The 26,989-nt window shown below is 50.5% G+C and overlaps 1 protein-coding gene across 2 annotated transcripts in view; it reads right to left on the bottom strand.

The window, feature by feature from the left end:
- Positions 1-26,989, bottom strand: part of Sh3bp4 (SH3 domain binding protein 4) — a 75,900-nt gene that overhangs the window by 4,543 nt on the left and 44,368 nt on the right. For both annotated transcript variants that reach the window (XM_051190760.1, XM_051190759.1), the window contains 2 exons: positions 9,817-10,064; positions 2,022-4,375 (listed from right to left, as the gene is read on the bottom strand). In XM_051190760.1, the coding sequence (XP_051046717.1) occupies positions 2,022-4,375; positions 9,817-9,934 (2,472 nt within the window). In that variant the 5' untranslated portion in view covers positions 9,935-10,064. The remainder of the gene's footprint in view (positions 1-2,021; positions 4,376-9,816; positions 10,065-26,989) is intronic.

The raw sequence follows: 26,989 nt of genomic DNA, 5'->3' as shown, positions 1-26,989 counted from the left end.
CCAAAACTTCCTACTTTCTACTTCCCAAAGCTTCCTACTTCCTCTAGTACTATTTGCCAGAGCAGGGATGTTGATGATGCAAAGGCAGCTTATACACAGAAGGGGGCGCTGGTCTAGCTGTGGGGCTGGTCTGTTAGATGGGGCAGGGGAAACCTGGGGCCAAGGCTGCTGCAAACTCATGAATCCACAGAAACAAAGCAGGTTGCAGATGTTGGGGTTAGCTAGTTGTGGGTTTTTGAAGTTTGGCCAGCCGTTAAGATTCAGCTATTCGGGAGGCAATGTCCGAGATAGCTGGAGGGAGCAGAATATGAAGGAACCTGCTTTCTTTTTTATTACCAAACTGCCCTTGCCCCAGGGCCAAGTTTCAGTTGCATGTCCTCTAGGCAGGAAGGCTGAGGGGCCTCAGAAGCATACCTGACCCTCCTCTCCAAACCTGCCACACTGAGTAAGACCCTGACCATGAAAAGTAAATAGGAAATGGCCATAAAGCCCCTATCTCCATGGTGTTTGCCCACAGAAGGAACCAGGACTACTCCAGGTAAGCATCCTTCAGCTGTGGTAGCGACAATCAATCAGTGATGTTTATGTTCCACAGAAGCACCAGGTTCTTCAGTCAATGAAGGATGCGGGCAGAGGACTCTCGGGGAACACACTCCTGCCCTGGGGAACTCTAGTCAGCCTGGAAGGCCAAGGCAAGGGGGCTCTCCATTACCTTCAGGGGATTTGTTCCACATGGTGATAGCTGGTGGGAAAGACCTGTTTGGCCTCAGTGACCTACATACAGAGTCCACATTGCCCCATTCACTTCTGGCTTCTTTCCCAGTGCACAGCCATCAAGGCCTTCCGGGGCCTGTCGAGGGCTCTCTTAACTGCAATTCACACTGCCATCTCCCTTTCCGGGGAGTCTGGGGGGGGAGGGGGGCGGGCTGGGATGCGGAGCAGGCGAGCAGCCAAAAAGCTGGGGACAGCAGGAGCAGAAGGGTCAGGAGGAGGTCAGCAAGGGTGTCTACCCACAACAGTGCCCATGAGAGCTACACAACTGGATGGGCCGCCCGTGGGAAACCATGGGGCTGCCCCACTGCCCCGTGCTCCAAAGCCGGACGACCTGGGAAGGCCGCAGAAAGTGCTGCTGGCTGGCCTGAGGTGAGTGTGCCTCAGACCCAAACACGAAACTTCTCTTTCCCAAGCAGTTCTTGGGAAACAGTCCCCCATGGATTCACGTGAGCCCCAGGCAGGGAGAAGGTGTCACAGTAGAGACAGATCCTGCAGGCACCAGGTACTACAAAGCAAGAACACACATCGAGGCCAGGCCAGGCCTTGGGGCAAAGGCTTTTGCCACTAAGTCACAGAGCCTGCTGCAGACCTAATGACACACAGATACCCTCCAACGACCCAAACAGAGGCTTCTGGATCACAGCCCTGATGCCTTCTTCCTGGTGTCCCAGTTAGCTTTCTGTTGCTGTGATAAACGTCATGACAAAAGCAACCAGGGGGAAGAAGGGGTTTCTTTGGCTTACACACCCTGATCTCAGCTCATCACGGAAGGAGGTCAGGGCAGGAGCTCAAGCAGGAGCAGAGGAGGGACCCATGGGCGTGGCTTATTGACTTGCTTCCCGTGGCTTGCTCAGTGGGCCTTCTTATACAACCCAGGGGAAATGGACAGGAGTGGCCCTCCCCACAGAGGGCTGGCTCTCCCACATCAATCACTAATCAAGGAAATGCTCCCCCAGATTTGCCCTTAAGCCAATCTTGATGGAGGCAGTTTCTCAGTGGAAGCTCCCTCTTCCTGGGGGACTCTAGTTTTGTGTCAAGTTGAAAAAACTCATCAGTGAACACAAGTCCACTCAAGACCACAGAGAGGCTGATAAATGTAGCAGAAGAGGGGAGAGACACCTTCCTTGGGAATACTTAAGGGTCCTGTGACTACACTTCCAACACTGTGCCCTCTGAGTGGGACCAATGGCCCATGCTCGTCTGCCTCAGGAAGCTCACCCCAAGGTCTGGACCGGCCGAACACTCACCATCACCAGCTCCTTCTGGAAGGACTTCCGGTCCTTGTTGTCAGGGTTGTTACAGTCTTCCTTCAGCTTTTCCAGAACCGAGGCCACCCGCTCCGCCTCGCTGTCCAGCTCCGCCCGGCAGAAGAAGGTGAGCGGCAGGTTCCCGTAACCCAGGGCGTCGGCGAATGCCCGCCAGCTGCTGATGTTCTCCATCAGCAGGGTCCGCACAGAAGCATAGATGTAGGTGAGGAACTTGCAGGGCCGGAGGATCTGCTCCAGCAGCACCGAAGTGCTCAGCTCAGGCCCCGAGAACAGGCTGGGCCGGGCCTTGCCGACCACCAACACGTTCTTGGTGTGCACCAAGCCCACCTTGCCCTGATAGTAGCCGATGTACCACTCCTTGGTCCACAGTTGTCCCTTGAGGCGGATGCGCTCCTCGCTGAGCAGGGCCACTGCGTCACCCTTCTTGTACTCCAGCAGGTAGTGGCTCTTGCTCTGCCGCACCACTGTCTTCAGTAGCTTGCCGAACTTGAGACTAGACACGGGGCGGTCCTGAAACGTTGGGTACTTGGTGGTGACGACAAATGGGGATAGGATGATCTTCCCAACCTCGTTCTTCTTAAGGAACCTCCTCTGCCCGGATGGCTTAATGGCACTTTTGGGGGGTGGCTGAGGAGTCTGGACACAGAACTGGGTGAGGATGGTATCCTGATCGTCCTTGACCTGCACCCTCAGGGTGAAGTCAGACAGCTCATTGGGGTTCTGGGAGATGATGGAGTAGATCAGACGGCTAACCTTACCCAGTTTCATCTGGAAGCCTCTGACCACTTTGGCTTGCTCGTTGGCCTTGACCTCATAGTTGGTCATATTGGAGAACATACACACTTTGAGATCCTGGGGTCTGGACAAGACGAACTGGTGCTTGCCCCATAGCTGTAGGGCCACTGGGGCAGGACCGGGAGCCTGCCGAGTAACCTCACTGACCAGGAGGGTCTTGGGGGCACAATCATGTCCAAAAATGGTGACCACGGTCTTGAAGGACGGATGGATGTGTTTGGGACCGTAAAGACCCACGGTAACTCTCTTACTGATGAAATCCCACACGGTGGAAGGGTAGAGGATGTTAGGGCCCTGGGCAACAATAGCTAGGTACATGCAAGGTTCCAGGTTGTCCAGTTGTACCTGTACCGTGTCCCCATAGCTGTAGGTGAGGGGGATGGGCACGTAAGGCCCCTCCTTGGAGTCACTTCTCAGGCACTGTAGGACCACTGTGCTTTTGCTAAAGATGTCGCCCTTTATCTCTGCAGAGACCTTCATCTCCAAGATGATGAAAGTACTCACCTCCAGGTTGCTCAGCTTCACCTCCACCACGGGGCTGATGCTGCTGGATCTGTCACTGTTGAGCTCCAATGGAGGGTCCAGCAGGGCTTTCATGGAGATCTGCTGTGTCTCTCCAGGGGCTACATGGCCCTCGGGCACGTGGATGCTGATGTTGGTGTCAGGAAGCTGCACGGAGCCCCCGGAACTATCCAGCTTGCACACGATATTGGTTTCCACTGCTTGGGTCTGTCCCCAACCTGGGCTTTGACCGAGCAGGTCCAAGTCATGACAGGATCGGGCCAGCTTCCGGTGATTCAGCCAGGCCGTTCGGAAATCTTCTCGGCTTTGGAACTGTTCTGGGGCAGGTGACTTCAAGCCTGTGAAGAAACTGGATGTCTCGGGAGCATCCGACTTGGCTTGCAGGACGGAGAGTTCCGAGAGGCTGTAGGAACGCTTACTTCTGAAGAAGGGGTTGTCCCGCTTGACTGGCTGCTCCATGTGGGGCCCATTGGTGGCTGGGAGTTCATCGAAGATGTTGCCGGTGCTGTTGGTGGTCGCTGAGCTGGACTCAGTGAAGGAAGCTGTGCCCGTGTCAAAGAGGAGCAGATCCACAGTACTCTTGGGGTTCGGCTCATCCACACTGGGCTGTGCGTTCCCATTCAGAAAAGGGTTTGTCCGGACTCCGTTCCAGAAAGGATTGTTACTATAGGGTCTGCCAGATTCTTTCTGGTCATCTGTCCAGCCCCCTAGCAGATCCAGCTCCTTGGCGACTTCATCAGGGCTATCTGGGAGATTGTCAATCATGCCACTGTCACTCAGGGTAGAATTCCGGTAGTTCAGTGGCTGCACATAGGAGGAAGGGATGTAGCCCATCTCAGTAGTGTTGTGGGCATACCACCATTCCCCACCAGATGTGTCCAGGACGTAGAGGTGGTCGCCCTTGGAGAACTTCAGGGTGGTGAAGTTGTTTGGGCAATAGTCTTTGATCGCAATCACTTCTTTTGCATTTCCAAAAGGCGTGGGGTTGTCTACTAGCAAGGCACTAGGGGAAGGCACTGCACAAAACAGAAGAGAGAGAGAGAGAGTGAGGCCAGGCCTACGGGCACAGGAGACACTTCCAAACTGGGGGTAGGGTGGGTGAATAAGGAGAGGGGTGGTCTAGAAATGGACGGTGCCATGCATGATGTTGTCAACAACCCTGCCGGAAACAACAGAAACCACCCAGGGTAACGATTCATGTAAGCCCTTGCATGGCCCAGGTAATGTGATTCAGGAATGCTCTGGTGCTCTGCCCCTCAGCCACTTTCCAATTCAACTTTCTAATTGAGGCAGAGGACCCAGAAGAATGTCCCTCAACTACCCTAGAAAGGCAGACCCCATGATAGGTAAAGGGCACATCTCTGTGTTCTCAACACCTCATTTTGATAACAATTTTATCTAATTTCTGACCAGGACTGTCACTATTATGAAAGAAAGGACTACTGTGAAATGCTGGAGAATACACTGACACTATAGACTAAACAGTGTCTCAGTCATGCTATGGGCTAGGCACTTTCCCAGTGATGCTATGCATGGACAGTGGCATGCTGCATGTATGGACTTGGAATGAGGAGCCCTCAGATTCCAGCAACAGGTCACTGGGTCCTGTTCTCCTCTGTTATGGAAGACAGAAAAGGAGGGGCAGGTCCCTGACAACCAGGACTAGTTTGGTTTCAAAGTCCAACCCATTTCTCCTTCAGGTGACAATGATTTTTGTGGGTTAAAAAAACAAAACAAAACAACATTTAAAATGACTGTTTGAAGCATCAAACCCCCATACCCTGAGAATGGGAGGTTTGTCTAGCCACACACTGTGCTACTATCCAATAACTACTTCAGCACAGCCTGAAAAGCCATCACTTTAAAACCAGCTCAGGGAATTAATCCATGGTCTTCCCGATCACACCATGTCTGTGAGTGCCACAGACAGCATCTGGGACAGACCAAGCGAGTCACCTAAGTGGAGTGTGTGTCTGGAAAAATAACCGATGTATTCAACTCCCACGTGTGACAGACCCAGGAGAGACGATTTTCAGGGGACAGAAAAAGCTCTTTCTGATGGAAGCAGACATAGAGCACTCCCCCCCCCTCCATCCCCGGAAAGCCCTCCATCGTGTCCTTACTTAGCTGGAGCAACCCCAGGGGCAGGCCCTCCATCGTGACTGAGTCTAGAGACATCTGCTCTTTACAGCAAACAGAAAAAAAAAATTCTTTCCTTTTAAAATTAAATTATTTATGTGAGCCTGAGTGCGCGCGCACACACACACACACACTGGTGTGTGGCAAACAGACAAGAACTTTTAGGACTGGGTTTTCTCTCCTTCCATTGTGAGATCCCCAGAAACTGATCTCGTGTCCTCCGGCTTAAGCGACAAGCTCTTATCTCACCAGTCCAAACAAAACTTTCTCTAGAACTAACTGTATGCAGAAACAAGGAAAAGGACTGAAGTCCCAGCTAAATGATCCTGACAGCTACTCGATACAGGAAGAAGTCCATGGTCACTGGGTCATCATCTATTACACTGGCTGCCCAGACACCATTTCCTGCCAGGTTCCTTTCTCTTTGAAAGGGGACACAACAAATCAAATTCTGTCTCCTTGGCCGAGCTTGGGAAGCGTACAAGGGATCACTCCGCTTACATTCGCAGCTGGCAGAGGTGACTGGGCCCTGGCACCTGTCCTCCCGCTCATGGAAAAGGATGCAGAGCCCTGTTTCGGTCCCGCTGCTGCCAGCTCACCAGACCTGCTACCCTGAATCACCTTATGGAGCCACATAACCATGGGGCCCACCCATTGTTTTCCCTGATGAAGAAAAGGAATCTTTTCTCGGGCCGTGGTGAGGCCTGATGGTGTATACCCCAAAGTTGGGGCATACATAATCCATCAGAAACCCATTCACTCCCTTCTAATGGGCAAGGGGAGATTTCTCCTTTACTCTCCAAGTTCAGCAGAACAAACAGGTCAATATTGCATTGAAGCAAAAGTATAAAATGTCATTAGTGTGAGCCGGACATTGGTGGCTCACACCTTTAATCCCAGCACTTGGGAGGCAGAGGCAGAGGCAGAGGCAGGTGGATCTCTGTGAGTTCGAGGCCAGCCTGGTCTACAGAGCGAATTCCAGGACAGGCTCCAAAGCAAAACAGAGCAACCCTGTCTCGAAAAACAAACAAACAAACAAAACAAAAGGTCATTAGTGTACAAAAAGGGAAGTCAAGGAATTCCCCCTTTCTAAAGGGAAGTGGTGCAAAATGAAGCCAGAAACTTCTGAGGAAAGTAGTGTGTGACTTTTAGGGGAAACCGGTGTGCCTGGAGACCATGCCATGCCTGGGACAAGGCTCATAAACGACTCTCGTTAACATGACAGCAGAGGTACTGCCTGACAAAGGAGTCACAAATCCCCTGGTCGGTGCCCTTCTGGCACCAAATCACAACAGTGACAAACTGGATTAGTTCCTTTTTCCTGTTGCATAAAAAAACACCCGACAAGGGCACCTAAACAAAGGAAGGGCTTGTTTTGGCTCCCAGCTTGGGGGTATCAAGACAGACAAGGCCTGGAGAGCAGAAGTGTGAGGTGCCTGGTCTACAGTAAGGAAGCAGAGAGAGATGATTGTTGGGGATCAGCTGGCTTCCTCAGTTTCTCCTTTCTTATACAGTCCATGGGACGTTGCCACTCACACCGAGGCTGGGTCTTCACACTCAGTTAACACAGTCTGGGAACTGCCTCAGTGGCTACATTTGCCTCCCAGGGTGAGTCTCAGTTCTATCGAGCTGAAAATGTCACAGGAATCCTGCCTCTGAAAGGGTGGAAATGAATACAGACCCTGCAGGGGCAGGCCAGCTTCCTCTTGGATGGGTGCTATGTGACTGCTGCAGGTAACCGGTAAAGGGCAGGCGAACAGGATGCCAGTGCAGACAGTCTACACAAGGATGCACAATCCCACAGCGCTTTCAGTCTGAAGAACCTCCACCTCAGGGAGACAATAACTGCATAACCCTAAGTGGCCGTGCAGGGAGCTACCTCTGGGTGAGGAGAGTGTGAGCCATGGGAAAGCCTGAGAGGGCTAGGCCCTAGCAAGGCCTGTCTACTCCTATTCTTAATGCCTGGCTCTGTCATCCCTCCCGAGGTGTGGGGCAAGGCTCCTCTGGACTAGGCATCTTGATTTCCTCACTGACTACAATCAAAGGCTTGGGACAGTTAGGTGGAACTGTTGGCTGGATGGCTGGCTCAGAGCTTTCCCTGACCATCTGGGAGGAATTCTTTCCTTGCTATGTCAAAAAGGGGTAGAAACAGGAGGGCAGGTCATGATGTGCTTCCGAGGCCTCATTCTGAACCCCAAGAAGCTCTGGAAGAAAAATTCGGAAAAGAAAGTGAGCCGGGCAAGGTTAGAGGTCACAGACGCCCTTCTCTTCCACATCTGTGGTCAATCACATCCTCTAGTCATAAAACACTAATTCTCTTCCCTGATGCATATACTAGAAATAAAAGACAAAAACCAAATAAACAAAAACCCAAACAAACGAACCCACAAGTGAAAATTAAACAGCACATGCCAGCCATAAAAACCCTGTCAGAATCCCTCCAAAGTTATTTCCTGTTCTGCTTCCTTCAAATAATCAATTTCCTTATAGCATTATTTTCAAAATTAAAAAAAAAAAAAAAAAAAAAAAAAAGACCAATGCACTAAAGCATGCATTGCACACAGTCTGAAACACATCCGTACCAATTATCATTTTAGGTTTACCAGCCCAAAGAATAAGGATGGTTTTACTTAGAATTCTAAGCATTCTCCTTCTAGAAGACACAAGAGCATATTTCACTTGAAGACCTGGCTCCTCCAAGGGGGAACAGTCTTCCCATCCCTTGGGGACCCATGTGGTGGACTGCACCATCAATTCCCTTCTAGAGGACAAGTCAACATTAGCTCCATCAAGTGTTGACACCAAGCACCGGGAATAAGACAGATTGGGGCCACAGGGTCTGCCTCACCCAATCTTCATCCAATCTCATCCCAATGAGATATGGCGGGGGGGGGGGGGGACTGCCCAGCTGAGAACCACCGTGGTTACAATACAAAGAAAAACATTCCCTGGGTGTCTGCAACTTCAGGGCTCTGAATAAGACATTTTCTACCCCCTGGCCTAAGTGTTTATGCAAGCAAAACATGAATCAGTGTAGAAGAATCTGCAGTGGGTATTGTGACAAGGATCTGCTTGCCCTTCAATGTACACATAAGAGAAATGAACAAGATGCTGCCAGCATGGAGGCCCAGGGATCGTCTGTGCAGACCAGACTAAGGCTTCTCAGGCCTGAGCGACCTCGGGTTCTCAGATGCCCTCTCTGAACCACACTGGTTCTGCACACTTGGTCAAGGTTGTTTGCTTTGGGGTCATTACTGTTATTCTTAAACACTCAGCTCTCAAGTCTGTGGTTTCAGCACAAACCATGCAGGTTCTGCTCACCTTTTCAAGCCCCTCCCACTCCCAAAGCTAGAAATAAGAACATGTGGCCCCTTACCCATTACTGGAAAAAAAAAAAAAAAAAACCAAATGTTCCGTTCCGTTATTTATAGCAACGCCCACTAATTCTGTTGCTGTAACACCTTCCAGTTTGTTCCCTTTCTTTCAAAGAACATGTGTAGCAGTGCTGAGGACTGCATGAATAAGCCAGGACAGAGGAGCAGGTAACAGACAAGGGGATGGTGGCCTCAGTCCAGCATCACTTAGTTCTGAGTTTGCCAAAGGAGAAGGACCAGAGATAGAGCTCTGAGAACCCAGTATGAGAGGGAGGGCAAGGAGTGACTTCAGAGAAAGCTGTCATTGTTACTGCCCCTCTCCAAGGTCTCCAAGGACGGTGTGTGTGTGTGTGGGTGAGTGTGTGGTGTGTGTGTGAATGTGAGTGTGTGTGTGTGTGAGTGTGGTGTGTGTGTGTGTGTACTGCCAATACTGTAAGAAGGCTGACCATAGTGACATGGGTGACCAGGATGCTACCAGTGCACCCCAAGGCACAAGTGATTAGACATGATTCAGCAAGACAATAATAGACTTTTCAGGAGTCAATGACCTGGAATCCATGTGTGTATCTGAAAGACAGGTTTGTTCAACAGACTGATTTTTAAGCTAGCCAGCTAGCCTGGTGCATTTGGTAAGTTCCAGGTTCAGTAAGATACCCTGTCTCAAAAACCAAGGTGGGGGGCATCTGAGCGACATGTGGCCTCCAGAAGAACTTGTGTCCATGTGTACCCCCATCCGTGTGCATCCCTGCCCACAAGATGTAAGTGCATCTGTGTGCACACAACCTTCTCCCTACACACCCAATGCTTCAGGGAGAAACTGAGAGCGTGGTAAGGGTTAGAGCGCTGAATACAAAACCGGCTGCCTGTACACCCACGCAGCTCCAGGGTTAGGGAGCCGTCAATATCCCAGTGTCCATTCAGCCAGGGGTTAGCTAGGACCTTACCTTTGACATCATTAAAGCTGGTCTCTGAGAAGCCCTCGCTCAGGTCAATCAGAGTCCCCTCTGACTTGCACCGAGGGAGGCCACTGGAGTTGGCCGCCCGGATGCGCTGGGCCGCCATGTTGAAACTCTTGGGTGAATGAGGCGCTATGGTCTCATGTCTTCTCCCCCAGATGCAGCAGGGACAGCAGCTGCTGTCTCATAGAGCAGTCACGCCGCACGGCAGGGTCAACTTGGCAGTGTGCTTCTTCCTGAAGGGAGAGAAGAAATAATTTCCTCTATCAAGTGGAGCATGGCTTTGAGGGTAATCGTACAGGAGGAGGGAATCCTCTTTCTTCCAGATCATTCCAGTGAAGAGAGGAGCAATTCATTGCTCTGGCCTGGAAGCAGAGGCGGCACGCTGCCCAGACTCAGTGCCCAGTGAGCACTCAGACACTCTTCCAAGGCACAATGGGGTCTGTGAATTGTGTCCCAGCACCTGGATGGCTATTCAATGCAGTCACAGAGGACAGCCTGGGTCTGTGTAGTATCGTGCTACTTCCAGGACTCGAGAAGAAAACAGCCCCTGTCTGCCCAGAGTGGTGGGGTCCTGTTAGAGGAACAGCGTGGGAGGCCTGGCACAGGCTATAGTGAGCTAGCAGCACCATCTGCTCTTGAGGCCTCACCACGGGGGTTTAGGGGGCTGCTCCCTGCCCATGCGTACCCACAGTCCACACCAGACCTCAGACATCATAAACCCAGTCCTCAGGGGCCCCCAGGTATTCGATGTGTAGCTAATACATGTGAAATTGGACCCACCACTGAACTATTACCGGGTAGGTGTGGAGGACATTGCTATGAGTGAGGTTTGCTCTGAGTTGGGGAAGAAACAGTCAGGGCTTAAGCACCTGTGGCGAGATGCGTGTGTGTTTCATTGGTTTGGAGCAGACCCTAACCCAGGACTGATAGGCAAGAAATAGCAACAGAGAAGAGCTGATTTCAACGTGTCAATTTTGGAGCCTCTCTAACAGAAACCAACAGACACGGCTTTAGCTGGCAACCATCAGCCACATTGGACGAGGAGACAGACAAATTTCATCCCCAAACAGCTGGGCTCTATGACATGACCTGAGCTCTTTATGGCTCAACACTCCATGTAGAACGTAGCTGGAAATGGGCCTGTGATGCAGGTGTGAGGTCCTCACACGGCTCTCTATGACAAGACTTCATGCTTATCAACCCCAGCTCAAAGGCCACACACAGTAAATGAGCAGGCTCTGCACCCATCCTCTGCTAACAGGGTGACCTGTACACAACCTAACTCCTATACAGCGCTAGTGTTCATGTTTATCACCTGAGGTTAAAACTCCATTAACTAGACTCAGTTTCTTTTCTAAAGGAATACACACGCTGCTCACATGGAATGATATAGAACTCAGGGAAAGGTCTCAATGAACACAAGTCACCACCGCCAAGCATCAGGGGCCAGTCCCAGCTCCAGAGACCAGTGAGCAGGGTCCAAGAAAGGCATCCGGCTTCCTGTACACCTTAAGACTCCTGCATACAGGATCTCGATGCCAAAGACTCAGTGTCACGGACAATGGGGAAAATCACCACAGAGGAAACTAAGGCTCCAGAGTAGGAGGGGGAAATGTCACTTCAGACATGGAGCCCATGCATAACGTGAGCTTGCTGGGGGAACTTTCCAAATCCACAATGCCAAGTGCTCCCCGAGACTCTAAGGCTGGGGTGCCTAAGGAGAGGCAGCAGACTGTGCAGCCAATATAGGAGGGAAGGTGAGTTCAGGGGATGTCTACTGGCTGCGACACGGATTGCAGACTTAGCTTGTCCTATAGATGCTAGTATAGCCCAGAGCTGCTCTGAGGGCTCCATGCAAAGAGGGTTTTGATCTGGCTCTTAATCTGCTCTAGGGATGCAGGTGCCTGCTCTCCTCTTGTGTCTAACGTGTCCTCCCAACAACAGAAATGAATGGGTCACATTTGCTAACCCTCCTCCCTTACTCCTGTAAGGAAGGGGTCTTATGGACTGTTCCATTCTTAGCCACAAGAACTGACTTTATAGAGAGGGTTAAAGAACCAAGACCCAAGTGAAATGAAAAAGGGGATATTAGTGCAGAGCTCCGAGGGAGCCTCTTGGCTTTGGAAAGCTCTGGGCAGAACCTTGTAAGGGCTCCCATGTAAACTGCCTGGGGTATGATGGGCCACAGGAGCTAGAGTTCAATATAGCCCTGCTCAAAGGTACCTGAGCCTGGTACTGGAACAGGGCTAGGTCCTGGAGTGCCTAGTCAAGAACAGAAGGCAAAGTGAGCGGGGTCCGGGGCTGGATGGGACAGTTCCATCTTGCCCTGGGGGCTTTTGGGGTTTGAATGAGAAATGTCTCCAATAGGCTCTGGTATCTGAATACTTGGTCCTAAGTTGGTGGCGCTGTTTGGGGAGATTTAGCTTTGCTGAAGGAAGGAAGTACATCATCAAGGGTGGCTTTGACACTAAAAGGCTCACGATATCTCCAGTTCACACGCTTTTGTGCTTGTGGTTCGGTATGTGAGCTCTCACCTTCCAGTGCTTGCCACTGTGTCTGATGCTTGCTTGTTGTCCTGCCTCCCTGCCATGACGAACTCTTATCCCTCTGGAACCGTAAGTCAAAATACGTCATTTCTTCCATACGTTGCTTTCGGTCGTGGTGTTTTTTTTCACAGCCACAGAAAAGTAACTAACACTCCTGGCTGGGGACCGTCATGACACAGTTGGGAAAACACTTCCTTTGAGAATGGTGGCTGCCGTGTTAGGGAAGCTGAGTGCTGCTGCCAGGTGCAGGCGCAGATGACAATACTGAGGGACCCACTGGATGGCCTTGCCTCCCCCAAAGCCTTGCACAGAGGGCCAGCTTACACAGGTACTGGGATATTTCTGAGTGGGCAGCTTTATGGGGGCGGGCTGAGGCCCTGCCATTTCCCCACAGTCACCACGGAGGACTCAAAGAGGTCAGTGGCAAACACAAGCGATCAACACAGAAGAGCGGTCTCAGACCGTCTCAGGACCATGAGGGCCGGGAGTCGGAGCCAGGCTTCAGGAGTGGGCACAGTAGTCCAAGAAGATGAATCAACAGTTGTCTTTTATGGAGGGGACACATCTAGTGCCCTGAGCCAGAGAGAGACAAAATGGGTGGCAGCTGTTACACAGAGACCAGCAGGAATATATATATGAATATATATATATATATATATATATATATATATATATATACACATACACACACACACACATACATACACACATACATACATACATACATACATACATATAGAGAAACATGATACCTTCAGAGGCAACACCCAAGAGACAGATTAGTCACCACCTATGGATGCTCCATCAGGTGGAGTGGCCAAGCTCTGGTGTAACCCTGACATGTCTTATATTCAAACCAAGCACCAATGCACTCACTCACACATAGCCCCCACCCCTGCCATGGAGTAGGGGACTCTTGTCCAGTGGTAAAAAAAATCCTAAGAATGGCAGTTTTCCCCCCTCCAGTGACAGCCCATCCTTGAATTGGATCCTGGCACTGTCAATAGCACACTGAGTGCCAACAGGGGCAGTGACCACCCCATCCTTTGAGGACATATCCTTCCAGCCAAGAGAGGGCGGTCGGTCCCTCTGGACCTGCCTGGAGGGTTCCCAACTCCCTCCTGAGGCGCAGTCCAGGCAGGCGGAACGTGAAGCACTTTGCTACGGACTCCATGGCTCCTGGCCTGACCCTGCAACTGTGCTGACAAGGCATGGGTACCAACCCTCCGTCTCCCACTCACCTTGCAGAAGCAACTGAGCTCAGGAGGCCTTGTGACGGCCTCGAGGCTGGTAAGAGAGCCAAGCAGCCCTCCAGACATGAAGTCACTTAGAAGCCATGGCCTGGCTAGCCACTTCTTCCGTAGCCTCGCAGCAAGGGCTTCCCAGTTCTACCATCTGCTCTTGTGGGCGCCTAATTTTCTTCAAGGTCACACCATCTCATTCCCCCAAAGCTCTGGGGGTAATTTCTGGTCTCTAAGGAAGCCAAGTCAGCTTTCCCAGCCAGGCACACTGAGCCCTCTTAGCTTCGTTACCTTGGCTTCCCTCCCTCTCCTGCTCACCCATCCCAGTGACTTTAGACCTGCGGTTTCTCAGGTCTGCCTAGCAGCCACACATGCGGTTTTCATTCCAGGCCCAATGAAAACCATAATGGCTTACCTGGGCTTCCGAGAAGTCAGGATTCTCTGCATCCCCTTCCCCCTTGGCTCCACCCACTTCCCCAGGGTTCTGCAAGTTCTAGGTGAGTCATAGGCACTGGCTCTCATCAGATCAACTGTTAACCCATGTCCCCAGGCCTCTCATCCCTAGTTAATACCATGTTTTTGAATTGTTTATTGTACTCTGGGCCCCTCAAGGCTCAAGAGGACATGGCTAGGCTCCCATTCAACACCCACCTATCTTGGATACAGGACCACAAAGGTGTCTAGGGTTTCCTAGGTCTAAGTCCAGCCCAAAGCTGGCCTCACACCTTCCCCAGCTCTTACCTGCCACTGGTAGCTCCATTCGACCAGTCAAATAGCCAGAGGACCCCTTATAATCCCTCAGTTACACACACACACACACACACACACACACACACACACACACACACCACATACACACACATATACCACGCACACACACCACATACACCACACACACCGCGCACACACACCACACACATACCGCGCGCGCGCGCACACACACACACACACACACACACACACACACACACACACGGGGAGTAACCTCCACCTGACCTTTCTCAGCACAGGCACCTTAGCTCAGCTCAATTACAGAAATTGGCTCCTTCCCGCCAGGCTGCCTATATCCTGTAGTCCACACCTCAGTCAGCAGTGGGAGGCCCCACCCACCCTTCTGCATTCTCAAGAGTGCTTACACCATCTCCAGGCACCACACTACCTGCTCTGCTGTCTCTCAGTCAGTTTCCTTTGCGTCTTACTCTCCCCCTACCGACCTGCCTCCATAGCCTTGGCAAAGTTTCCTCCCCACAGCAGGGCCTAGCATGCCAGCACGTGCTGTTCTGGAGGCCTGGAAGGTTCTCTCCAGGCATTCACTAGACTCTGTCCCTCATTCATCTGTCTGTCCATCCATCCGTGTATCACATCTGACCCATAGCAAGAGGAAGAAATTCACCCCACACTCGTCCTGTAGTTTTCTCACCACGGCTAAAGTTCTACAGCAAGATGCCCATGGGATGCAGGCCCGCAGTCTCTTTCTGTTCCTACCGTGCAAGCTCAAAGGCATGAAGTGAGGAACTGCCAAGACGATGGGGCAGAGGAATTTTGTAGGTGTCCTGCATGATCTTTATAGAGCCAAGAGGCTGGTGTGACTTAATGACACACAGCATGTTGGACTTGGGGAACCCACCCTTTCCCCTCAAACGCTGACAGCCTGCCTGAGCAAAAGATGACACCTGCATCTCTCCAAAGAAAGATGCCTCTGTTTCTCAGCCTCTAGTTATCCTTCTCCAGGGCAGTCTATGGCTGCCTACCTTCTAGGTCAGTCTCAGGACACTGGGGGTGGGGTGGGGTGGGGTAGGTAATAGCGCCGCTCCAACCTTCCAGGTGGTGCCTGGGCACGGAGGCAACCCTCTGTGAGTCTCTTAACTACTGAGTTTTCCTTTTCTGTGTGTCAAGGCTGACTTGTTTAGAGACAAGACCCCGGGAGCTAGGAGGTTGGCAGGCACTCTCCACAGACAGACTGCTGACAGATCCTGCTGGCAGCCTCAGGCGCTCTGTGCCCTCCCTGCAGCTGCCAGCTTGCTTCCCTGCGCCTCCCAGTCACGGGATTTGCATGCGGTGCTTTTTCTGCCAACACCCTGGCTCCAGGAACAATGAAACAACCCAATCCAGAAAAGGCACCAAGATGGGGAGTGTCCGGGGCTCACAGGACTGTGTGTGACTTGGGCAGAAACCAGGAGTTGGAGAGAGAGCCAAGGCGGCAGGAGATCCGGGCATGATGCTTGCGGCACCTCCCTCACGGATTCCGGTTGGATTAAGGTGACCCACCTTTGACATCTACTTGCAGTCTGTGGAGTACTGGGCTGATTTCATCAGATTTCTTCCCGGTTTAAACAACAACAAAAGTATGAGTTTTTACCCGTTCCTGTGACTTCCATCCCCAGCCTCTATAGAGTCTCATTATTGGCCCCTTTCTGGCGCCCCAAGAAGCCGTTGTACTGGGAGGCTGCTTGGTTTCCCAGGAGTCACCCTGAGATTAGAAGACTACCATGGCCTTAGTATCCTAGGACCTGTTCTCACAAGGAAAGTAAAGCTATGGGAACTTGCCTCCAAGCCTCGACCAGACTGGCCTAGACACTGTCCCAAATGGGGACAGCATGGCTTCAAGGTAGTGCTTCCCTGAGGAGACCATGCTCACGTCTCCTCCTGAGGGGCCACCTCTGCCCAGGAGGACGGAAACCCGGCCCACAGCTTTGCAGACAGGCTTCTATTCCCACCTGCCACCTGTAGATAAGCAGAGCTCTGCCCTGTGGCTTCCAAAGGGGATCTGAGAACCAGACTCTTGTGGCAGCCAGCACCTGTGTGTTGTGTTTGAGTCAGTGTGGTAGGCAGTAGTGGTTTGCAGCTACAGGAAGCCTGTGCTCTGGCACTGAGGGAGTGGGGGGCGGGACAGACCTGGTCTCAAGAGCTAAAGAAGGGATGTCTTTCTCATGTCCACCTCAACCATGGCATCAAGACACCACTCAGCATCAGCTTCTAGGAAAAAGTGTCCCAAGACTCAGAGGAGAAGAACTGTGTCCCTTGGGGATGAGATAGTAACTCGCCCACACTCAAGGACTGTAGTTGGTTGTTTTTACTCTTTTGGCTCTTTAGGGGGCCCGACACCCAGCTCCCAAATCACACAGGGAGATTTAATTCTATCTTATAAATGCCCAGCCTTAGCTTGGCTCGATTTCTTTTTTTTTTCTTTTTGGCTAGCTTTTCTTAACCTACTCTGCATACCTTTTGCCTCTGCACTTTTACCTTTCTGTATTTCTTTCTTACTCCTGGCTGTGTGGCTGCGTGGCTGAACCCTGGAGTCCTCCTCTTCTCCTTCTTTTCTTCCCAGGTTTCTCCTATTTATTCTCTCTGCCTGGCAGCACCTCTTATTCTTTTTCTCCTGCCTTGCTGTTGGCCGTTCAGCTCTTTATTAGACCAACCAGGTGTTTTAGACAGGCACAGTAACACAGCTTCACAGAGTTAGACAAATGCAACATAAAAGAATGTAACACATCTTTGCATCATGAAAGCAAATGTTCCACATCACAAACAAATGTAACACACCTTAAAGTAATATTCCACTACACAGGACCACCCCTACAATGCTATAGAATTCACCAGAGACGGGAAGGGGAGCCCAGGGGCCAGTGACAGCTGGGAAATCTGGCTCACTTGCAGCAATGGATACCAAGCAGCCGAGAATGAGCTGGGTCAGTGACAAAAATGCAGAAAATTGAGTGTGAGGGGCGGTCACAGGGCTGTGGTGGGGATCAAGAGTGCTTTCTAGTCACATTGATTGTGCCATCATGGACAAAGCACCCCCTGTGCCCCACGATGCTGGAAACCTCAAGGAGTTGGGAGGCCAGCCAATGAGAGTACGGCACTGCCTGTCTCCTAGAACCTCAGAGCCACTCATCATAGCCAAGTCTGTGGTCTGCTCCTCTGTTCCACGTGGGAGACCAAGCCAGTGTGTGGTGTAGCTGACGGCAGACAGGGGATGAGGAAGGTCTTGTGACCAGCCCAGACTGCATACACTTCCAAGTTCTGTTCTCCATTCAATGACCAGGAAGAAGAGGCACAATTATCTCCAAAGTGTGGTTACAGCATCAAGAAAGAGAGAGAGAGGTTCATTCATCTAACTTTGAGTCCAGACTCCATCTGACACGTTACTGATGACCGCAAGCCAGCAGGATGTACGATTTCCAACACTAGTCACTGATTTCCATATTGAAAACAAACAAGAAGCCAACCAATCAACTGACCAAATAAGTAAAATAGCTAGAAGTGGCGACACTCGCTTACAATCGGAGAAACTGGGAGGCTGTGGCAGGATTCCAAGTTCAAGGCCAACCTTAGCTACATAGTAAGACCCTGTCTCAAAAACCAAAACCAGATGTGCCACAAATATGTATAATTTAATTGCACTCTCTAAATACACTTGGGCTAGAGGAATGGCTCCGTACTTAAGAGGGCTTGCTGATCTTCCAGAGGACCCAGGTTCAGTTCATAGTATCTGACCTGGATGACCAGTAAACACTTGTAACACCAGCTTTAACCCGTAACACCTTCTTCAGACCTCTGAGGGCAACCATACACATGTGGTATTCTCTCACAGACCAGACACATGCACATACATAAAAATGTTAAAATGTTTTTTAAAAAAATTTTTTAAAGCAGCCCACCAGACAGCTGGCGTTGTTTTCAAGAGCTTTCGGGGTCTATCCAGGCGGATTGAAAGCATCTCTTCTATGGCCCGCTGCTCACGGGACTCTTAAGATGGTCTTGGGTATTTGTCTGGGAAGCTCGGCGATGGCCAGTCTGTCCACCTCACAAGTAAGGGAGCCCAGGCTTGGACATATTGGAAGGGATGCCCCTGCAGCTAACAGGGAGACAGCTACATTCTGCAGGCCTCACACGGTCCACACGGGCCATGTCTGTCTCAAGAGTGGTCCACGTGTGCATTCTTGAGACTCCAGTTCAGGACAGACATTTAATTCCAGAGGCACAAAGCAGAAGTCACCACAACCCAAGTGGATCCACGCAGCACCTCACTGCCCAGTGCTTAACAGCATGCACACGGAGAGGCTGCTCTGGAAGGTCAGACAGGATGCCCAAGGGCTCCCTCCTTAGCCTTACTTTATTACTCAAGTGTCTGCCTCCCGGCCAGAAGGCCTCCAGCTAGTGTGTCATCACCTACTAGCTTTATTAAGTAGCTAACATCGAGCTAGGTCTATGTGGCCTATGAGGTATATGCCTGCATTCACAGCGACAGGGAGGCTGAGGCAGGAGAATTACCTCAAGTGCAGAGGTCAGCCTGGGATGCAGGGTAAGATCCTGTCTCATAAAGAAAGAAAATGAAGGACCGTTTAGCATATCAAGCAACTGATAAAATTCCCGGGATGAAAACATATTTCTTTCCCGGAGAACAAGTGCCCGTGAATCGTTGATCAGATATCTAGAGCAATGAACCAATTAGAAACCCAAGCTTTGCCAAGGCTTATGTGGGGAAATGGAGGAACATGGAGCTCTTGTCCCTCCTGTCTATTTGTCCTCAGGAAATTAAGGATGGAGATAAAGTGTCCATGATGCTGTGGAAATGGGGTCCTCTAAGTGCCCAGCGTGAGTGGAGGGGGGGTGTGAAATGGGGTGGGAGTGTTGCATTTCTCTTTAAAGGCACCCTTAACATGCATCTCCTAAGGATTGTTCAAAAAACATAAAGTCCATACAATGTAACATGGGAATGAACTAAATCAGTAAATTTAATGGTAAGATCCTACTCTACTTTGTTTCCAGCGGTGTTCATTTGACAGAAAAGGGAAATGTTGACCTTTGGCAGGAAGGGGGCTTTTCTTTTACAACGTTAACTGACTTTTGTTTTCTTTTGATTATTTAAAGATGCTCTTTATTAAGTCTCATTCCCAGCGCCTGTATCAAGTCCTGGCTTCTACAGGTCCTCTGTAACTCGGAGAAGCCACTTTCCCTGCCTGGAGATGGGCTGTCTAACCAGTGAGTGGGCTCCCAGCATCTCGAACTCTCCCATGACACCTGCGGAGGGGACTGACCTCAGTGGGCAGAACCTGGGTACTCAATTCTGTGTGTGACCCAGGGTGAGTCAGTATGATGCTTTGTTTACACTCTCTTTCCTTGCAAGCCCACTGCTTATATGACAGGCTAGCTTCCTCAAGAGGGCAACAGTATAGCCAACACTTAAAAACACACACAAAAAAATAAGCCGGGCTGACCAAGCCAACAACCTCATCTTCAGGTCTTCAGAGGCCTGACAGTGGCCCCCGATACCTAATCTTACTGTATTCTTAAGTATTTTCTTCCCTCTGTGTGCATGTGTGTGTGTGGGGGGGGCAGGACCTCATTCTTTGCCCAGGCTGTCCTTGAACACAGGACAGTCCTCCGGCCTCTACTTCCCAATTGCCAGGGTGACAGTCATGGGCCACCATGCCTGGCTTTTAAATTACTTTCTTACGACAATTTTCTAGATCTAGATCTAGGAAGATTTTCCAAATGCTTTGCTGGAAGGTTCTAGAAATTCAACCTCTTAAGGGCAGTGGGAGTTCATTTCCCATCCTTCTGTAGCAGTTGAAGAAAAGCTCCCACTTACCAAGTAAAAACAAAACATTCAAGTTTGAGTTACATCCTCACTACCACCCAGAACTCAGTGTCATGACCTGTGACAATGGCATCTAGTGACACTATAGCATCAAGTTTCTGTTTGAATGGTGACAAGATGGCCTTGTGTTGCGTCTCAGAACATACCTTGTCACAGGGCAGGCTCCCTCCTTCCTCCCTCCCAGTCCTCCTTTATTTCTAAGATTTATTTGTGTTTGAGTGTATGTATGTATCTATGCATGCATGCATGCATATATGTATACATGTACATCCATGCATGCAATACCCAAGGAGTCCAGAAGAGAATGTCAGATGCCCAGAACTGGAATTACAGATGCTCTTGAGCTGCCACATTGGTGCTGGGAACTGAACCTAGGACCTCTACAAGAGCACTGCCCTCAGCCTGTGAGCCATCTCTCTGTCCCTATTCCCACCCAGGGCTCTCCCCCTGAGTCCTTTGCTCAGTCAGTTGCCAATATCTTTCCCACCCTACTTCTTGAGCTTCAGCCACCCGCTGGCTTGAAGTCTGAATTATGCAAACATATCAATCTTTCCTGTCTGGCTTTCCCCGGATGCACAGCACAGCCCCTCTTAATGAAAAATTTGATGAGCATCTCCATCTATTTCCTTTTACTTAAAAAATTGGTTTGTGTCCTGACATTAATGTACATAGAATTTATTTGCTTCTCGGTGAGGAATGTCACAAAATTAATTAGCAAAGAACTGAGTAATTACTTCTACATGGTGTCCCTGAACAACATGTCCCCTCCTGACAAACTCAGTGTTGCCGACACACACTTTAATGCACACAGACATGAGGGTCTGCTCCGGGGTTGTCCTGTATCAGCAGCCTGCCATGTTTTGTGATAACACTTTGTTGTCTAAGTAGCTGTGACAGTGCCTCCATAGGCATAATCCTATGCTCTGTTTTGTTTGCTTGCTTGTTTGTTTTTACCTATGTTCCCCTCTCATGAACTTTTGAATTATTAGTGTTTCCTCACCACTGAATTCCCTCCAAAGAGTAACCCCACTAGGATTTTCTTGACAGTACATTGAGGAGAATGGACATCTTCATGCTTTTTTATGTAAAGGTGTGGTGGGTCTCCATTTATTTAATTTCCTGTAAAGGGGCAGAGAATAAATTGAACCTTGAGGACCAAATATTGTTACAAAGACTTAATTCTGTTCTTTGGGTCCAAAAAGAATCACAAACAGCACAAAGCAAACGTTTATGACTATGTTCCAATAAAGGCTCATTAGTAACACATAAATGGTGGGCCATGGTTTGCTCTCTCCCAAAGTCAAGCTTAAGAGCCTGGTACTCACCAAGCACCAGTTCTTAAAAGATCTGGAAATCAAGGCCAGGCTGGACTAACCAGCAAGTCTGGGGCCATACATGAGACCTGTCTCCAAGAGCCTACTCGCTCACTGTCCAGAAAACATTGCATGAACAGTTTAAACTGGGTTTTGATGTGTTTGCCACTGCTGAGTTTTTTCCCTTGCACTTTCAGGGGAGGATTTCTGGACAAGGGACATCACTGACTTCTGTATCTACCCACTTTAAATGCATTAGCCAAAACCCTGCTCTAGAGAAACCGATGAACAGTAACCAGTTGTGCAGACCCAGGCTTGGTGCCCTGGCCTGCTGGCATATCCCACATGGCCATCATCCTTTACTTCCTCATCCACCATAAATCAGCCTCTTCACCGGCACACTGACTCACCCTAGCTTTCTTTCTCATAGTCAATAACTGACTTAAAATATCACCCTCGAAGCTGGGTATGGTGACTCATGAATGCAATGCTAGCACTCAGAAGGTGAAGCTGGGCAAGTCTGATACCAGCTTGGGCTATACAGTGGGTTCTAGTTGCCCCGTGTCAAAACCCAAACCAACCAAACAAAATATATGCATGTACGTATATCATATTGCACAGTTCCAAACAGAAATTTAAATTTTGCATTCTTTAAAAAGTCTTCTCTTGGGTTGCAGGAATGACTTAGAGTTGCAGAGTGCTTACTGCTCTCTGCTCTTCCAGAGGACATGGGTTTGGGTGTGGCGCCAGCACCCACATGGCAGCTCACAATCACTGTGACTCTAGTTTCAAAGAACATGTTGCCCTCTCTGGCCTCATGGCCACCACACACGCATGTTGCCCATGTACACACACAGGTTCATGCTTACATATTAAGACAACAGCAACCCCCAGAACTGTGAAACTCTCCTCTTAGGCCAGTGTGATGTCTCAGTGGACAACCTGTGATTGATTGATCCCGGGTTCATTTGGTGACGGACAGAACCAACTCCTGCACCTTGTCCTCTGACCCCCACCTGAGCACTGTCTGAGTGGAGGTGGGGGCCAGGCTTTTCTCTTCTGAACCATACATCTTTAGAACCAGTGCAGCCCCTCAACCTTACAGAGAAGGACGGCAGCCCAGGAACTCGGCCTCAGACCATGCACCTGGAACACAAGACTCCAGGCACACTTTAGGGACCAGCCTCTTCCTGAAGAGGTGGCCACAGCAGGACGGGGACAGTAAGTTCTGCCCCCTCTGCCAGCACTGCCACCTGCTCCAGCAATTGCCCACTTCCCTCCCTGCCCTGGGCCTCAGATACCGCCCTGGTCAGGCTGAGACCTCCACCTGGCCTTGTTTCTATTGGTCCTTGGCCCTGACAAAGTACCCACACCACCTGGGCTGGCACAAGCCCCCCTCATCTGCTCTCTCTCAGCCAATCATCTGCCCTCGGACAAACCATTGTCCTGTGAGCACAGGGGCACCTCCAAGTGCTTTTAATGAATGCCTGCTTCTAGAAAGGAGACTGCTATCCCTCCCCCACCCCGCCACAATACCCTGCTTATTTACTTATTTCTGCCCCGGAGAACTATGAGCTGGCAGTTCCCTCTGGCTGGCAAGCTCTGCCCCATACCACCTAACTTGCGTCAGTTTGTGTTTGAACCTCATTTCGGTGTCCATCTAGGAAGATCCCTCAACCTCCCAGCCAGGCAGTTCACTCTCCTTTGGGGTTTTCTTTCTACCTTCTGTCTATCACTTTCTTCAGGTCTGGCTTGTTTCCTTCCTTGTTCCCTCAGAGTGCTTGGCGCAAACCCTGCCACATAGGAGAACAAGTTAAAGAAGGTGAATGAGGACGGGGGAGCAGAGGACTGATAACATGGGGTCCCACGCCTTCCTAATTTAGTGGAGCACAAGCTCTGACTTCCCAGGTCCTTCAGATGGAAGGACCTGGGACTCCAGAGCCTCGCTGTAGAAACCGAAAAGGTACCTGAGCCACTCCCATTAAAAGCATGGCTCACAAACTCCAATAGCTTTTCCTTGCCAAGACCATGAGGGGTTGGAGGAGGAAATTCCTGTCAAGTAATGGTTCAGGAGAGCAACAGGCTCTGGAAGTGTTCCCGCCAGCCCTGAGGAGGAACCTGGGAGGGTACAGCTTGTTCTCTGATAACATCAGGAGGGCGTGGGGCTGCATGTGGTCAATTCTGCATCCCCTGCCCTCGCCCCTAGGTACATGCCTCGGTCATGAAAGACCCCATGGCTTCTTGTAGAACACACTCGCTACACCAGTATCCTTTATGCACTCCCATCCTTACCTCTAGGGTTTGGTACAAAAGCACCTAGACAGCTTGATGCAGATGGCCCCAGGCCCAAAATCCCGAGTTCTCTCTCCCCCTTCCCCACATGAGACATGCTAAAAACTTAGATGCTGGGTGTCTCAATATTCTAAGATGGTCTGTATTTCTTTCTTGTGCATGGGATGGAAAGAAACATCATTGTATCCAAAGGAAGACAGAAAGGACCACAGAAATGGGCTCAGGGTGATTTAGGTACTTGTCATTTTCGTTGTGTCCCCCAAATCCATACCCTTGTGCTCTACTGTAGGAAGAGGTCACATGTGCCCCACCCCAGAATCACAAGGGCTTTCTGTGGTGTAGCTGAAGTGGGAATGCAGGGGCCAGACCCTCACCCAGGCCCCAGCTTTAGCAGTCATGACAGGCTGTAGAGAAGACCCAGCAACATGTGCTTGCCTGACCTTGTAGGACCTACTCTAGTCACTAGGAGGTCAGATACCCTCCACGCACACACACACACACACACACACACACACACACACAAATGGTTTTCTCCTCATGGAATGACCTGCATATCTTATTTTCCATTCTCAAGACATATCAGGGTATGCGCATCCCTCCTTACCCACTTCTTCCCAGCCCTGCAACCTCTAGGGTCCAGGCTGCTCTGCTTTACACCTACCCACACATATAGGGATTCTGTGCCAGGGGTTATGCTCAGCATCTAGGGAGATCTGCCACACCTTCTCCCCTCCTTCTCCCCTCACGACTTGGTGTGATGACACCAATGTTGCAAAACTAAACTCCAAGACTGACAAGTGTCCTTAATTTGACTATAACTGATGCGTGCCAGTGTGAGAAACCCATGAAGCTGCCCGCCTGCATTTCCCACAGCCCCGGGCTGTGCCAAAATGACATCTTGAGGTACTCTGGAAATGGCCCCTCCCTGAAGCGCCATTCAGGAGGGCTGCCTGGGCCCAGGGACTCAGAGAGGTTCACGGAACATTCTGATGAGGACCCCCAGGATGCATCATGTTTACTACGTACTCTGGCCAAGTTCTTGTTCTTTAACTCTTAGCCTGTGTGGCCCGAGAGGCAGGCAGACCTCAGTGTCCCACAGTCTCAGATGAGCCATGGGTGGAACAAGAGAAGTCAAGGTACAACACCTGAAAACGCAGCCTGGTGTTAAGCTTGGGCCAGGACAGTGTGCCTCTATAGAAGGCCGGGCTGTGCCATTCAGTGTGACAAAGCTCATGGATGGGCCTTCTGCTCTTCCCTACGTCCAGATGCTGTAGACTGCTTACAGGGTAGCCCCGGATGCTGTAGACTGCTTACAGGGTAGCCCCGGGTGCTGTAGACTGCTTACAGGGTAGCCCCGGGTGCTGTAGACTGCTTACAGGGTAGCCCCGGGTGCTGTAGACTGCTTACAGGGTAGCCCCGGGTGCTGTAGACTGCTTACAGGGTAGCCCCGGGTGCTGTAGACTGCTTACAGGGTAGCCCCGGATGCTGTAGACTGCTTACAGGGTAGCCCCGGATGCTGTAGACTGCTTACAGGGTAGCCCCGGGTGCTGTAGACTGCTTACAGGGTAGTCCCAGATGCTGTAGACTGCTTACAGGGTAGTCCCGGGTGCTGTAGACTGCTTACAGGGTAGCCCAGGTGCTGTACATGGCTCCTGCTACCTCCTAACAGCCCCACCCCACCATGGTTTGAACACAAAGGATTTTAACTGACTGGGGATTCTGGGTGTTTCATTAAACAGGCAGACTGACTTCATCAAGCATTAGTCACTTTCTAGGTGTGACCTCCTTTGGCCTTTGTGCCAGGGCGGGCTGTGTGCACTGGCGGTGAAAAGACACTCAGTGTGCCCGCCCCTTCTCAGTTGTTTGAGAAGGTTAAGAACTGGCCAAAGGCTCTGATTTAAGAGGAATGCAGCATGGTGGTGCAAACAGCGCTCTGGCCAAAACTCCAGAGAAAGAGCAACTGCACGTTGCTCTGAGGCATGCGACAACCTTTCTTGTGGATGACCAAGTGACAATGTCATTACGGTGGCCCTATCCCAGTGTTTTGGGCAATCCTTGTTTATAAAAACTATAACAACAACGACAAAACAGATGGCTGTGGACACAGACCCAGAGGAAGAGAAAAAAAATCCAGTTGAGTCAGGAAACCTTCTTCCATTTGCCAATGACACCGAGACGCCTGAGCGGGAGAGGTGGGAAGGCTCCCTTCCACAGCTGCCAGGCAACCAACTTTGCTGGCCCTGGGCTGTGAACTTCTCAGGTCTCTGAGATTCAGAGAACACCTTGTACTGGTTAAAAGCCATCCTGTGCTGTGGTCACACGTCATGCAACACTTTGGGGTCAATGAAGAACTGTACATGTTTGATGGTGATCTCACAAGGGCTGGTGAGAGGGCGCAGTGTTTAAAAGCACCGACTGTTCTTCCAGAGGTCCTGAGTTCAATTCGCAGTAATCACATGGTGGCTCACAACCATCTATAATGGGATCTGATGCCCTCTTCCGGTATGCAGGTGCATATACAGAGTGCTTACACATAAAAAAGTAATAATAATAAAATAAAAAAGAGAAAGCACAATAATCCATACATAAATGGCCTAACTTAAGAACACACACTCTATAACATGCACGTAACAAGTCACACTCCACATAACCAACATCCTCATTAAGCAACACATGCTGTGCCTGGCTATACCCTGTGCAGCTCAGGAAGCCAACACAGCCTGCTCCGAGACTAAAACTGTAATTTGTCTGCAGAACTACATTCCATTTCTAGGATCCTGGGTGGCCCTGCTCCCAGCAAGCCTCTCTCCATCTGTCACAATTAATTCAACAGTGTCTCCCAGACACGTAACCCCACGTGGAGGATAAAACTTCTCTTGCCCCTACTTTCTGAGTGTATTTTCCAAAACCACCAGCCACTGCCTGGTCCTGCTTGGCACATTCTTGAGGGATGAGTCTGACACTGGAAGGGATCCAGTAATTACACTTCTAGACCTGGAGTGGGATTTAAAATATCTTGCTATGTTACCTCAAGAGTCAGAGAGAGGCATTTGACGGTAAGCAAGTAACTGGGCCTCTGAGGATGGCTATGGGAAGATGCTGGCTGTGTACTGTGATTCATTAGGGACACACCACTCCACCAGAAATTAGAATGGGGTGTGG

The sequence above is a fragment of the Phodopus roborovskii genome, unplaced genomic scaffold (assembly GCF_943737965.1).
Source record: "Phodopus roborovskii unplaced genomic scaffold, PHOROB, whole genome shotgun sequence".
Taxonomy (NCBI): domain Eukaryota; kingdom Metazoa; phylum Chordata; class Mammalia; order Rodentia; family Cricetidae; genus Phodopus; species Phodopus roborovskii.
The sequence above is the reverse complement of the archived record's forward strand: the minus strand, read 5'-3'. Positions and strand labels throughout refer to the sequence as shown.